The 14,657-nt window shown below is 47.9% G+C and overlaps 1 protein-coding gene across 1 annotated transcript in view; it reads right to left on the bottom strand.

Annotated features, from left to right (window-relative positions):
* SDK1 (sidekick cell adhesion molecule 1) overlaps nucleotides 1-14,451 on the bottom strand; it is a 501,088-nt gene extending 486,637 nt beyond the window's left edge. The window contains 1 exon segment of the mRNA XM_087729082.1: nucleotides 13,598-14,451. Coding sequence (XP_087585208.1) covers nucleotides 13,598-13,856 — 259 coding nt within the window. The 5' untranslated portion in view covers nucleotides 13,857-14,451.
* Between the last annotated feature and the right edge of the window lie 206 nt (nucleotides 14,452-14,657).

Raw genomic sequence — 14,657 nt, 5'->3', positions numbered from 1 at the left:
GAATGGATTCACCAGGCCACTCTTCACCAATCTTGACAGGCTACACAGGATCTCTAAGTCAGATGCAACAGATCGAGAGTTAGTTGGATGGATCAGGCCCAGCATCCGAGCTTTAGATTATACTGGATAAAGTTCTCCAACCACTTCCTTTTGGGGGGAAGTTGCCAGAAGTTAAACTGTCTCAGTTCTCAGATTTGTCAAGATTTTTTTTGGGAGGGGTGGGTGGGAGGGGATAAAAAAATATCCAACTGGGAGTGTGAAGAGCCAACTCTGCTCCTATCTTAATGACAATGCTTCTGTAATAAATGCCAGCTTTGAACAAATGACAAGATCATTCGGCGCCTTCAAATTATTAGCCTTTCAAGCATGTGGGTTGTCTATAATCATCTCGAAAATTAACAATCCTCATCAAGTGAAGATTCTAAACCCACCGTGTAATTTTCTTCTTACCTGTAGCAAGTAGCAACTGCCTGCAAGGAAGCCGCAGGTGTTCCCCCACTCCTTTCTCTAGAAGTCCATCTTTGCCTTCACCTGCAAAAATTTCTCCTTTCCTCTTAGAAGTTGTAAATTTAGCACCTACAAGGAGAGGCGGCTAAGGCAGATGGCAAGGAAAAAAAAAACAACCAACACCAGGATAACAGGAACACAATCAGAGGGTTGCTGTTTTTTAGGAGTGATCTTCTTAAGTGGGGTGGAGAGGAGTGTTGAAATTAAATTCTGGGAGAGGGAACAACCTGCCCAGATCTTAGAAATATTTCCTCTGTCTCTTTGGGGAATGCATTTTCTCTCCCTTGATTTCCATGCATTTGCAAAGTTTGTACACACGATTTATGTCTTTGCAAAAGGCAAGGCACTTGAGCAAATGGATTCCATTGTGAAATACCTAGTAGGGAGAAAAAAATGTAAAAACCTCGCACCATCTCAAAGCTACCTGACAACTGTCCCTCTGAAAATCTAAAGGGACACAAGCTGCCCGGTTAACAAAGCAAATTGCCATTTAATCCGAAAGGTTTCAGCTCTGGAGAAAGGAAAAAAAAATAGGAAGAAAGAGGAAATTGGAAAGGGGAAAGGAAAGGAAAGGAAAGGAAAGGAAAGGAAAGGAAAGGAAAGGAAAGGAAAGGAAAGGAAAGCAAGGAAGTGGAAAGGAAGGGAGAAAGGAAGGAAGGAAGGGGAAGGGAAGGGAAGGAAAAAGGTGAAAGGAAACGAAAGGAAAGGAAAGGAAAGGGAAAGGGGGAAAGGAAAGGGGAAGGAGAAAGGAAAGGAAAGGAAAAAGGTAAAAGGAAAGGAAAAAGGGGAAAGGAAGGGGGAAGGAGAAAGGAAAGGAAAGGAAGTGGAAGGGAAGGAAAGGAAAGGAAAGGAGAAAGGAAAGGGGAAAGGGGAAAAGGAAAGGGAAGGAAATGACCCAGATGTGGTTGGGCAGAGGAAAACTCCTGGCTGGGAGGAACAGAAGGAAACTAAGACTTACTATTTCTATCTACAATAGAATAGAATGGCAACGCAGAATGGGGAAAGAAAGACAGATTAAGGAATGTTTTCAGGGAGGAAGGGAGTGAAGAGGAAGGACGGGAGAATGAAACTGAGACACAGATGGACAAAAGGACCCCACCCCCCACCCAGGTTGCAGGGCAAATCTCTTGGTAAAACGGATCCCTGAACTTGGGCAGGTGGAAAAGAGAACAAAGCAAAGGGCAATGAGGAAGAAATAGATGTAATAATAGAAATGGATCAGGTTGCGGGACAGACAAAAGGCATCTTGGATATTTGTGTGTTGTGGTGTGGGCTACACTCCAAAAAGCAGACAGAACTAAGACTGCCCACCGGATGCATATACAACAGGTGTGCATATAAAGGTACATACATGCATCCCGAGAGAAGATTCCCGCCTCCACTCTATTGTATATCTCCCACTACCTTAAGCTCTTTCATTGTTGATTTTAATGCCTTTGTGGTCTTACTGTTTTAATCTTTTCTAATATCATTTTATCAGACTGTTAAGCCACCCAGAATTGTGTGACAGCAAGATGGATGGTGAGTAAATTTAATAAATAAATAAACGAACACATCCATCATTGGAAACGAAAAGGATGGCGTGTACACTAATCACAGAGGACAGGAGTGGGAGCCATCGGCATCTTGAAGGACGTGGGAAGGAGGTCTGTTGCCGGACCAAACATTTACAGTCCATAAAACCTTCCTGCTGGCTTGTTCCTTGCACCCTTTTTTATAATTAAAGAAAAACTATTCCCCTTCGTGTCAAGCAGGAACGATCAGGTCTACAGGTGAAGTGACTTACTGCTATTCATGCATAGGAACCTTCTCATCAGAATTAGCCCTTGGCTTCAGAGAAGGGGAAGGATGGCGTGTACACTAATCACTAAAAAAGGAAGGTGAATTTAGTTCGCTTGTGACTACGTAGAGATTCTAGGCTGATTCCTCTTTAAATTCCACCCACAGGTTCTGCCGCTCCTTCTCCTACAGATCTTGGGCTCCTTAGGATTTCCGAGGTGGCACAGTGGTTAGGGTGCAGTACTGCAGGCCACTTCAGCTGACTGTTATCTGCAGTTCAGCGGTTCTAATCTCACCGGCTCAAGGTTGACTCAGCCTTCCATCTTTCCGAGGTGGGTGAAATGAGGACCCAGACTGTGGGGGCGATATGCTGACTCTGTAAACCGCTTAGAGAGGGCTGAAAAGCCCTATGAAGCGGTATATAAGTCTAACTGCTAACTGCTATTTCAAAGTTCATAATGCCCAGAGATCAGTTTAATCAGCAGCATTCTCTCATTAAGAGCCGAGGTGGCGCAGTGGGTGGAGTGCAGTACTGCAGGCCACTTCAGCTGACTGCTATCTGCAGTTCAGCGGTTCAAATCTCACCGGCTCAAGGTTGACTCAGCCTTCCATCCTTCCGAGGTGGGTGAAATGAGGACCCAGACTGCGGGGGCGATATGCTGACTCTGTAAACCGCTTAGAGAGGGCTGAAAGCCCTATGAAGCGGTATATAAGTCTAACTGCTATTACTATTGCTATTACAACACACACACCCCGGGGTGTTTTTTCCAAAAGACAACTGGTGAGGTTCCCCCCACACCTTGAAAACAAAGAAGAGAAATGTTTTCAAGTGGGGAAAAAAACACCCCAGAAAGTCCAGTTGCCTTTTGTAAAAGCACCTTTGGGACACCATGACGTGGATGAGGGAGAATCTCTCTGAAATGTGAGGGCTCTTAAATGTTTCAAGATAGATCTGGAAGTTAGAGGTAGGTTTGTCCTTCTTTGAATGAAAGTAAGGTGGTTGTGGTGTTTTTTTTTTTAAAGTATTTACAAGGCTGTTGAAAAAATATGCAAAGCCCCTTCTAGGGGAATTCACATCTTTTTATGTCTGGGAGAGTAAGAGCGAAGCCGAAAGAACAGATGGCGCTCATTCGATCCTCAACCTGACTACCTGCATTGCCAAGCTCTAAATAAACCAGGTGGAAACCCTGCCAATTTCAAAGCAGTGGTAGAGATATTATGGGCTGGAATCAGAAGTAGATGAGTTGTCAATTAGATACAGGAGTGGAATTCAGACAGTTCGGACCGGTTCAGGTGAACCGGATGCTAATATTGCATCTGGTTCGCCGAACCGGTAATTGGAAGGACTGGCTGGCCTCGCCCACCCCCCTCTGTTCCCTCACAGCAGTCTCCACGTGGCCCATTCATCATGCCAGGTAAGTGCAGGGCCCACATGGAGGCTCTGGGAGGGCAAAAAATGGGCCTCCTGGAAGTTCTGGAAGTCCGGAAATGGGCCTCTAGAACCCAAGGGAGGGCGTTTTTGCACTCCCAGAGGCTCGAGGAAAGACTCCGGAGCCTGGGGAGGGTGAAAACACCCCCCTCTGCCATGGTACAGGAGGCCGAGTAGGCCACACACCCCATGGCCACGCCCACCCAGCAACGGGGCAGAGAACCGGTTGCTAAAAACTTTCAATCCCACCCCTGATAAGACCGCCGTGTCCCAGAACGCTGAGCAATGGGACAGAGAGGCACAAACACCAGGCTTGAATTAAACTCAATGGGGATGAGGAGAAAAGCAGCCTTCCCTTTTCTTGTACTTCTCCAACTTCAGTTTAAGGCCAGCATTCCAGGTGCTATTGCCTAGATCAGTGATGGCTCGGATGCCGAAAGCACGTGGGTGCCCACACCCATAATTCAATCATCCCCCCCCCCCATGCACCTCCCTGTGCATGCACCAGTGGTGGGTTTCGAAATTGTTTAGAACCTCTTCTGTAGGTGTGGCCTGCTTTGTGGGAGTGGCTTGCCAGCCACGTGACTGGGTGGGCATGGCCAACTTGTGAAATGTGGTGAAACTCACTTAACAACTCTCTTGCTTAGCAACCAAAATGTTGGCTCAGAAACTCTGGCATTTGAAGCCCGCAAGTCTTAAAGCTGCCAAGCTACAAGATCCTTATACACCTAACCCTTTAGGGGGAAAAAACCCCAGGGGTGTTTCAAACTTGACAGCTTTAAGACTTGTGGACTTCAACTCCCAGAATTCCTCCTCTCACTCTTCATCTTGATGATGTGCGGACGGGCAGTGGGGGGGAGCTGCAACTGGTTCTAAACGGCACTGTAGATTTGTGGAACCTCTTCTATAGAAGAGGTTAGAACTGGCAGGAACCCACCCCTGGCATGCACGCATAACCCTCCCCCCCTCCCCATTTGGAGCCTAGTAGACCTCACTGAAGCCTCCGGAGGCCGGAAACGGTCTGTAGGTAGGACTGTTTTCACCCTCCCCAGATGGTGAAACAGAAGGTGTAATTCAATTACATATGCTAGTTTGGGGGCTGCTCAGGAAATAGTCAGGCACGGGAAGGGTTTTTGTGGCTCCCGGAGTTTTCTTTTCTGTGGGAAACGGTTTAGGTTTAGGTTTCGTTTTATTTATATGCCGCCCTATTCCCAGCGGGACTCAGGGCGGCGCACAAACCCAAGGGGGGGAAAGGGAAACACAGAAACTACAAATACAAGCATTTAAAAATAACCAACAGCCACACAGATCGAGAGGGGAAGGGAGCTCATCAACCCCAGAGCCAAGGTGGCGCAGTGGTTAAATGCAGCACTGCAGGCTACTGCTAGATCAGCAGTTCAGCGGTTCAAATCTCACCGGCTCAAAGGTTGACTCAGCCTTCCATCCTTCCGAGGTGGGTAAAATGAGGACCCAGATTGTTGGGGGCAATATGCTGACTCTCTGTAAACCACTTAGAGAGGGCTGAAAGCCCTATGAAGCGGTATATAAGTCTACTGCTATTAAGGCCTGCCGACACAGCCAGGTTTTAACGGCTTTTCGGAAGGCCTGGAGAGAGGTGAGGGTCCGAATCTCTGCGGGGAGTTCGTTCCAAAGGGCCGGAGCTGCCACAGAGAAGGCCCTCCCCCGGGTAGTAGCCAGATGGCATTGGCTAGTAGACGGAACCCGGAGGAGGCCAGCCCTGTGTGATCTAATGGGTCCAAATGGCTCTTTGAGTTTTTAAGATTGCCAACTCCTGGCCCAGGGCTACAGCTCACATGCCCTCAGAGATGGCTCCACGTGCCACCTGTGGCACTCGTGCCATAGGTTTGCCCTCACGGGCCTAGATGAAGGCTCGTCTCTAGGATGGATCTGTGATAAGCGCCCGTTCCTGATTCAGGGGACAGGAGCCTGGCCATAGATACCATACCAGAGTGAATAATTCTGTCTATTCCGGTTAGCAGGTGGATTGGCAAGCACACAAAGAATATTAAAATGGTGGGTAGTGAAAGCCACAATATTCTGAAGGAGCGCAATGAAAAGAAAGGGGGGAAAAAACAATCTGTTGCGTCTGAGTGAAATTAAGTGTTTTGGTTTTTTTTAGGCGAAGCTTTGAAAGGGAAGCCGTGCGCAATTGGCTGACTCGCTGAATGCCGTTAACCCTGCTCTCTCAGATCTGATACCAAACGTCTTTTCATTTGGTCTCACAAGAAATGTTATTATTTGCCTTTTAGAATAGACCGCGTTGCCTCCAGCCAAAGCTGCAAAAGAAGTACACAGCTGTCAAAACCCGTAAGTTTTTAAAAAAAGAAAGAAAGAAAGAAGAAGCATGCTGTATTCACAGAATGATGAATGATCGGAATAGCGGATCAGATCGTTGTTCCTGCCGAATCGTTTTCTATTATTGCATGTTTTCTCTCTTTTAGGAAGAAGAATAAAATCCAGGCTAACCAATACCATTGACGGAGTTGTGTTCCTGGGCTTCTCTTGTGTGGAAACTTCAACAGGGTTTTCCTACAAACTGCTATCTCGTTTTTTCATGATCGGAATGGGCTGACCCTTATCTGTCCCTCAGTACCAGTATCATATGGAAGTCCTTTTTTTTTTCCTGACTTGCTCATAAGTCAAAATAAAGAGCAGATTGCCACTGGAAAGCATAACAGAGCTTAAGGAAGAAGTAAAGGTCCTCTGGAGGTGCTAAAGTAGAAAACAGAAGAGGGGAAGGATTTCCTGTCTAAGTTTATTGTTCTTATCTTTGGTGAGACAATAAATACAATGCACTTTCTCAACGAGGACAAAACATCTGTCTTAACCATCCTTCTCCTCAAAGTAAAAACTAAAATATGTTTTCCATCAGGTCTTCAAATTCATCTTGGCTACAAGGAGAAAAGTTTCTTTGTTACAATCCAAGTGTGAAATTCGGTGTGTGTGTGTGTTTTTTTTTTAAGGATGCCAATTTCGACATTTCCCAAGGCAACAAATTGCTGGTGCTTAATGGAGAGGCCAACCTCAAGGAGCTAAGTATTTCCATCTGTCTTCCCCAATGCCATCCCTGGGGTAACAGTAATGATACTTACTCCAAGAGATCAGATACCTCCCACATATCATCCTTCCCACATGCTGGCAAGGTGACAGAAAGGATTCCAGGCCATTTTGGAAAATACGGTTTCCCGAAAAGTTGTTCCCAGTGTATCACAAATATATACATATATACATACAATTAAGACAACAAGGGGAAAGTTGCATTTTGCAACTATCTGAAATGAATCATGAAGAAAGTAGTTCTCCTGTGTATTGTAAAGCCCCCTCCCCTTAAAATTTCTGATCTGGTGATTTGCAACCTGTCAGGAGAAATTTCCACAGTTCTTTCTACACTCTATCATTGGCTGTACTGTGACTTCCCAAATATTTCTCTGTGTGTGATGGATGGCAAGTTTGTAAACTGAGCGTTATTTTGGAATTCTTCATCCCCTCTAGGTTAAGTGCTGTTTCTCTTCTATGAAATTATTAAAATTAGCACATTTTGCCAATGCTGCCAATTTATATATTTGATGTCTTAAAAGCCCCATTGTCACATAACAATATGTTCCTCTTCCATCTGGGTTTTTTTTTTTTTTTGGATTCTAATAAAGCACACGGAACATTAATCTCACTTTAAGTATTCAGCTCTTATACCACTTTAAATTAAAGATTTGATCAAGTGTCATAAAACGTTGCACCAACATCTCTTTAATCTAAGGAAACCTGGCAAGTTCTTTTTCTTTAAACATTAAAGTACTCTTTTGTACATTAAAGAATGCTTAAAGCTATACCCTGTGCTTTTATTTCTCTAAAAAAAAAAATGAACTCAGCTCCTATTGTTAAGTGCCAAAGAAAATAATTTGCCTAGGCCATCTTTCAATGCTTAAAATAATGCTTATTATTGAAAAGAGTATGTTGAAAGATGTCCTCCTGTAAGATATCCCCTTTCCCTTCATAATTCTAGTTGTATTTAAGGAGAAAAAGGATTTATGAGCTAAGGGCAGCTCCTTATTTGGGCCTGGTGACTCACAGGAAAAGAAGGCAGCAGTTTCAGACCAGGTAGGTGGCATTTAGGATGTCCAAGAACTACACAATTGAGCCCAAAATTCCTCTGGCCAAGCAAGGCAATAGTTAAGTGAGTTTTGCCCCCATTTTACCACCTTAGTTGCTACGTGAATCACTGCAGTTCTTAGGTTAGTGACATGCTTATTAAGTGATTTTGGCTTCCCCATTGACTTTGCTTGTCAGAAGGTTGCAAAAGAGGATCACGTGACCCCAGGACACTGCGACTCTCATCAATATCAGACAGTTGCCAAGTGTCCAGATTTGGATCATGGGGCCATGGAGAGGCTGCAATGGTCATGTGACAAAGGTTGCTGTTCTGAGCTAGGCTTCCCCAAAAAGCACAAAGCAGATTCCTGGTCCCAACAAAACCCCTTTTATTAAGCGAATGTGAACTCCTCTCATTCACATCCAGCAAAGGCCTGGCAAACAGTCTTTCAAAGGAATATTTATGACCACAGACCTTATCTAGCTTGGAAAGCTGCCATGTGAATATTTTGCAAAAGAGGTGCTGTGCAAGGGAAGACTGGGCACAGAGTCTCTGGGATTCATGGACAGATCTTCACACTCCTGAAAGGATTCTAACAACTGAACGAAAGAATTGTTTCCTGAAAAAGCCCACTCCCCTTTCGATCCTCTTTTATTTCCTATGGGAGGGGCCATTCACCATCCACCTGTGGCTTTATTCCCAAGTCTTCCCTGATTTCTGAGCTGTTCTTTTCTTCTGGCAGCTCTGCACATGCACACACTGGGAACAGGCTCCAGCTGTTCCTCTGCCTCACTGTCGTCTAGCTCTGAAGGCAGCTGAGAACTGCCAGACAGCCTCAGCCCTGTCCCTGCCTCCGACGCAGAGCCCTCATCAGAGCCTTCCCCAGCCTCCAGGACTGGCCCATGCCCTTCCCCAACCTCCTCACTGTCCGACTCTGCTGCCAGTTCCGCTGGCTGCTGTCGGGCCACAACACGTACATACGTCTTCAGAAGACTTCTTGAGTCAACTTCTTGAGTAGACCCAGGTAGTATCACACATGGTTCGTTGCACTAATTACATTGGGAAGTTAGTAGGGTCGCTGAGTTGAGACAGGGTTGTGAAGAGTCTTTCCTCTACTGGCAAATTTAAAGAGATCCCAACGGAGGCGCTGGATCACTTCAAATCCAGTTCAAACCATCTCCCTACTTTCCAGGCCTGTAACCACCTTGCCTTCTTTATCTTGAATTCAGAGTTGTAATTTGCCAGTTCTCACCCAATCCATCACAGCCCCTCCCACAGGCACCTGTCAAAAGACCCTGCCCCACCTCTCTTAACCTTCATCCAGATAGAATATTGGGGGTGGGGGGGTGGGAGAGACGAGCAGCATTAGCAAACAGTGAGCGTATTGTGGTTTATTAGCAAACTACCAGCGCGTTGTAGCTTCCGTTAACTACTTGTTATTTGATAACACCGATAATGTGTTAATTATTGTGAGGTGATTAACATATGTTGTTCAGGCAAGGTGCTTCAAAGGGAGTGATTGAGGGGGCAGAAAAGCATTCGTGATAGATAGTTAGATAAATACTAACAACATGGCACTTCGAGTCCCTGGATGGCTGCTTTCAGCAGGCCCATGTACAGGCAGAATGGCAGGGGGAAAATGTGGGTCTCCCCGGCTCATATCTTAGGGGTCAAACAGAATTCCACCATTGTCATGCCGGTGGGTGGTTTCACAGGGAGGAATGGCACTGCCGCAACAACAGGGCCTGCCCATCTCAAACCAGACAACTCAGCATGAGTTCAAGAGAAATCAACATCTCCATGCCTCTCCCTCAGCACAGAGGCTCCATCGGAGTGGAAATAAATCTTAATAACCAGCTTCCCCCAAGTACACTTATAACTGGATAACCACCTCTTTCTCTTCTTGGGGGTGGCAATATCTGGGTCATAAATGAGGGGTATGAGGTCACTAGGGGAAAACTATAACAAAAGAAAAACTTCTGAAAAAGTTGAAGGTTTAAGGTAGGTGTGTGTGTCTGTGTGTGTCTGTCTTTGTGTGTCTTCATAATCTGTCACTTGTAATCACTTTTAAATTTGACCTTCTCCATTTTATAAACTGCTTCCAATAATCTCCCTTGTAAGACTTTGTATTAAAAGGCCTCTGGGCAATTTGAGCTGTAGATCCAGTAAAGAAATCCCCATAGCCATTTGGGGAGAGGGGTGGGGGGAAACCTTTTTGGACCAATCAACAAATTACACTCAAAGTAACTTTGTGTGTGGGTCTGTTTCTTGTTTGTAACCTGTTTAGTAACAATGTGTTTAATGCCTTTTTATGTAGGTGATTAATCTGTAGCTGAATTGTTAGATTGGGTATGTTTGTATTAGATTTCTGGAAGGAAGTTACTTTGTATGAAAATATGCTCACATATGCCAAGGAAACAAAATGAAAACCAAAAACTATTCGAAAAGTCAGTAAGGAACATGTGCTAATTTAAGAGAGAAAGAGAGGGGGGAGGGGGAGAGAGGGAGGGAGGGAGGGAGAAAGGGAAGCACTGTAAATATTCTGGGAAATATAAATGCTGAACTATCTCTGCTTGAGACATGTAAAACCAGAGGGGGCTCAAAATTATTCATTGCATCTGACAGCTAAAGTTTTGTCCCACTGGTCTCAAACTCTTTCAGATGCTAACGAATAGGAAATTAACATAATCTCACATTCAGTTCACTAATTATAACAATTATGAACAATTTACCAACTTCAACATTGTACGATCATAGCCAAGTAGAATTGGCTGTATAATATATAAATTGAAGATTCCAAAACCAGATTACAAACAGAGCAGGGATAGTTGTTGTTTAAATAGGGTGAAAGTTTTAATTCCTATTAAGCATTAAAAATAAGGACCACCCGTGTCTCTACCTGTAAATTAGCAGCCCATTCAAGATGTCCAAGCGAGCCAAGGTAAGACCTCCAAGGTCCCTTCCAACTCTGTTGTTCTGTCATTCTGTTATTTATATGAAACAAGATAACTACGTATGTGAATGCTCCAACAGTGGAAGTTTTTAAGAAGATGTTGGACAACGCTTTGTCTGAAGTGGTGTAGGGTTTCCTGCCTAGGTAGGGGGTTGGACTAGAAGACCTCCGAGGTCCCTTCCAACTCTGTTATTCTATTCTAACTAGCGCCACTATGTTCGAGAGAGGCAAAGTTATTATCTCCCATCTTGGAAACTTCAAATAGTAATGATCTATGGCAAAGGTGTCCGACCTCGAGAACTTTTGAAGACCTGTGGACTTCAACTCCCAGAATTCCCCAGCCAGTCATGCTGGCTGGGGAATTCTAGCAGTTGAAATCCACAAGCCATAAAGATGCCAAGGTTGGACATCCCCAATCTACAGGTACAGATAAAAAAGAATCAATACAGCCTAATCTAGAGCAGCAAGAAATTGTTTTATCCAGTGCTGCCAATGCCCTCAAATTAGGATGAAAACTCTAAGCAATTTTGTCATGCGATTTCACTTCAGATGACAATCTGCACAATTGGGAAAATGCTTGACTTTTCCCTGGAAAGGATTTCTTCCACTTCCTTTTGCCCAAGTGCCCTGAATTAACATCAGTTTCTCTCTCTCTCTCTCTCTCTCTCTCTCTCTCTCTCTCTCTCTCTCTCTCTCTCTCTCTCTCTCTCTCTCTCTCTCTCTCTCTCTCTCTCTCTCTCTCTCTCTCTCACACACACACACACACACACACACACACACACACACACAGGCTGCCAGCTCTGAAATACTGGATCATTTGCCAAAGCCACCCCATTTATTTGATTGAACGATTTGGTGATATCCACACCAAATCTGGTCTCCCTTTGAAAAGAATTCACGCAAACTTCTAGTGACACAGAGTCCTGAATGCCACAGGCCTCGTTTCTAATACTTGAAATGAGTCTTAAAAACTAATGAAACGTACAAGATGTTGCAGGCGCCAATAAATAAAGTTTATATCTTAAATAGTCTAGTTTTCGAGATGGGGCATGAGAGCGGCTTGTCCTGGACTTATTAATAGCTTAGAACAAGACTTTCTTCTGTTGTTGGTCTGTTTATTTTGAGTTGCTACAAGAAACCCATAAGAGTCCCGGGCTCCTGACCAATTCAGGCATTTGAAGTACCAGCAAAATTCCAATCCTTTCGCTTTAAGGGAAAAACTTCCATTGTGCCCTTCTGTTCATTGAAAGATTCAATCCTAATCGTCTATGCAAATCAACTTTATGGGACAAGGAGCCACAGCCTCAGGATCTGAACAAGGGGTGGTTTGCTGCATGCCCTCCTCCATCAGCGCTATGAAAGAAATGCTCAGGAATTAGCAGTAAATGAAGTGGTCAGTTAATCACTGGTCAAAATATGTTAGCAAGCTGAATCCTTGGCCCAGTGAGTTTTAAGGGCTTCTGTATTGTCATCCCCTTGAAATGCGATTTCCTGACCTGGCAGTGCACGCCCGCTGACCATTACAAGTGTGTTATATTGCACAGAGTGGCCTTCGCTCAACAATATTCAGAAGGTCACTCATTATCCAAGCCATAACATCAGGCTACTAAAGGAACATCTTTCAATGTACAAGAAACAGCAAGTCTCTCTTTTTTTTCTTTCTTAAATCTGCAGAACACGGAAGCTTCCAAAAAAATAAAATAAAAACTTCTGGCAACATAATCCAGTTCCTCAGTACATTTTTAAGCAATTTCTACTCAACACACCAACAAGGCTTATTTCCAAGTTATTGTTTGCACCAAGCTGCAGACTTGTTTTGTCTTGACTGCTCCCAAATGCTCAGGTCTTATTAGCTAATCGGGGAGAAGGGAGGCTCATGCCTTTCTCTGGGGAAAGTTACTTTCACTCTTCAACCAGAGGGGAGAGAGAGAGAGAGGGGAAAAAACAACACCGAAAGGTCATTTTAATTGATTCAAGCCCGCGCACGCAAAACTGGCTTCACTGCGGACGGCGAGAAATCTCGTTTAAATATCCGTTCAAATATTTATCTTCCCAAAGGTCATGGTGGTATTTATCCAAAAGAAAAAGAAAAGAGGGGCCGGGAGGGGGGGGGAAATAGTACAAAATGCAAGGGGAGAAGGGGCCACTTTCACTGAAGAGATGATTTATGAAAGGATGGGGAGGGAGAAAGCTTGCCAATATTTGGCTTGGCCTTTTTCGTTTCTCGGGCAAGAAGAGGGTGGGGGGGGGGAGATTCAAATGCGGCGGGGGGGGGGGGACAAGCTGGGCGCGAAGGCCCGGAGGGGAAACTTCCACGAGCAACGGAACTCGCCCTCCCCTCCCCTTCTCAAGGGGGGGACAGGCGGGGGCTACTGGACTTCGCTCCTGGCCGGTTCCCGGAGCCCCCCAGCCAAGAGCGGGCTGGACTGGACCTTCAAGGCCCAGGAAGCGCGCCGGCGGCCAGCAGCGAGCCCCCCTCGTCCCGGCGCCTGGCTGGCTCGCCCACCACCCGTTTCTCGGCTCGGAGGGGACCAGGCTCACCGCTGCAGAGAGGCTGGGCTTAGCCCTCCGGGGAGCGCCTCTCGCTCCGCTCCAGCCCCCCCATGGCCAGTCCGCTCGCCCGCCTGCAGCGTCTGGGGTGGGGGGCGCCAGAGCCAGCATCCCCGAAGCCACCCGGTCCCGGCTGCCAGTTTCCCCCCCGGCTCTGGCTCCGCTGGGGCGGAATTGCAGATTCATGCCTGGCGCTGGCAAAGTGGAGCGGAGGCAGCTACGGGCACAGGCGGGAGGGTGGGCGAGGCGAGGTGGTCCCTCGACCGCTTACCTTGCGCCAGGGCGCGCCACACGTGGAGCTGGACCCAGAGCAACGCCCACCAGCCCGGACAGCGGCGGGGGAAGCGGGAGAAGCCGCCGGCGCCTCTTCCTCTTCGGTCTCCGCAGCAGAAGTTTAACTTTATCCGCGCCCGGCCGTTGCTCCGCCGGGGAGAGTCCCGGGCCGGCGCTGGGCTGCGCGTAGAGTCCCGTCGGGGGTCGGCGGAGTCCCGGCGAAGTTGCCCCGGCCGGGCAGAGCCTGGTGCCCGCATGGCAGCCTGGCGGAGGGCGGACGGAGCCGCTGGCGGGCAGGCGGAGCGCAGGGGTCCCTCGGGCTGCGCCGTAGTCCCGGCGGAGGGGCAGCTTAGCCGGAGCGGGCGCGGGCGGCCCCGGCGCGGAGCTGCTCCCTGGTTGCGCCGGCTAGGCGAGCCCCAGACCCGGGCGAAGCAGGCAGTGGTGGCAGTGGCGGCGGCGGCGTCTCCATCTCCTCCTCCGCCGCCGCCGCCGCCACCGCCGCGGCGATCGCCTCCCTTCCCTGCTGCAAGGCTGGAGGACGCGGCGGCTGGCGGCTGGCACTGCCCTGCCTGGCGAGGAAGAGGCGGCGGCGGCGGCGGCGGGGACTTCAGCCTTGCTCTCCGCCTGGCTTCAGCCCTGCCTGCTCCGTCCTCCGAGGCTGGCGAAGTTGGCCAAGTCCTTTGCGCCGGGTAAAGCGCCGCCGGGATCGGACCTTCCCGAGCTGCTGCTGCTGCCGCCGCCGCCGGAGCTGCTGCGCCTCGACGAGCCCCCAGCCCTGCTTCCACGCGCGGGGGGGAGCCGCGCGCTGGCGCCTTGCCCGGCTCCGGAGACTGGAGGAGCCCCGCCGCCTACAGGTGAAGCGCAGCCTGGCTGGAGCTGGAGGAGGAGGAGGAGGAGAAGCCGCTGCTGGTGCTGCCCTATCCGGCAAGCTGCGCCACCAGCGACCCGCCGGCGGGAGGAGGAGGAGGAGGAGGAGGCGGCGGCGGCGAAAGGAGACCTGCTCGAGTTTCCCTCCCGCGGGAGAAGCAGCGACGCTGGCGGAGGGGTAGCGCCCCACG

The sequence above is a fragment of the Thamnophis sirtalis genome, unplaced genomic scaffold (assembly GCF_051295495.1).
Source record: "Thamnophis sirtalis isolate CommonGarterSnake01/CBP01778 unplaced genomic scaffold, rThaSir2_p1.2 scaffold_14, whole genome shotgun sequence".
NCBI lineage: Eukaryota > Metazoa > Chordata > Lepidosauria > Squamata > Natricidae > Thamnophis > Thamnophis sirtalis.
The sequence above is the reverse complement of the archived record's forward strand: the minus strand, read 5'-3'. Positions and strand labels throughout refer to the sequence as shown.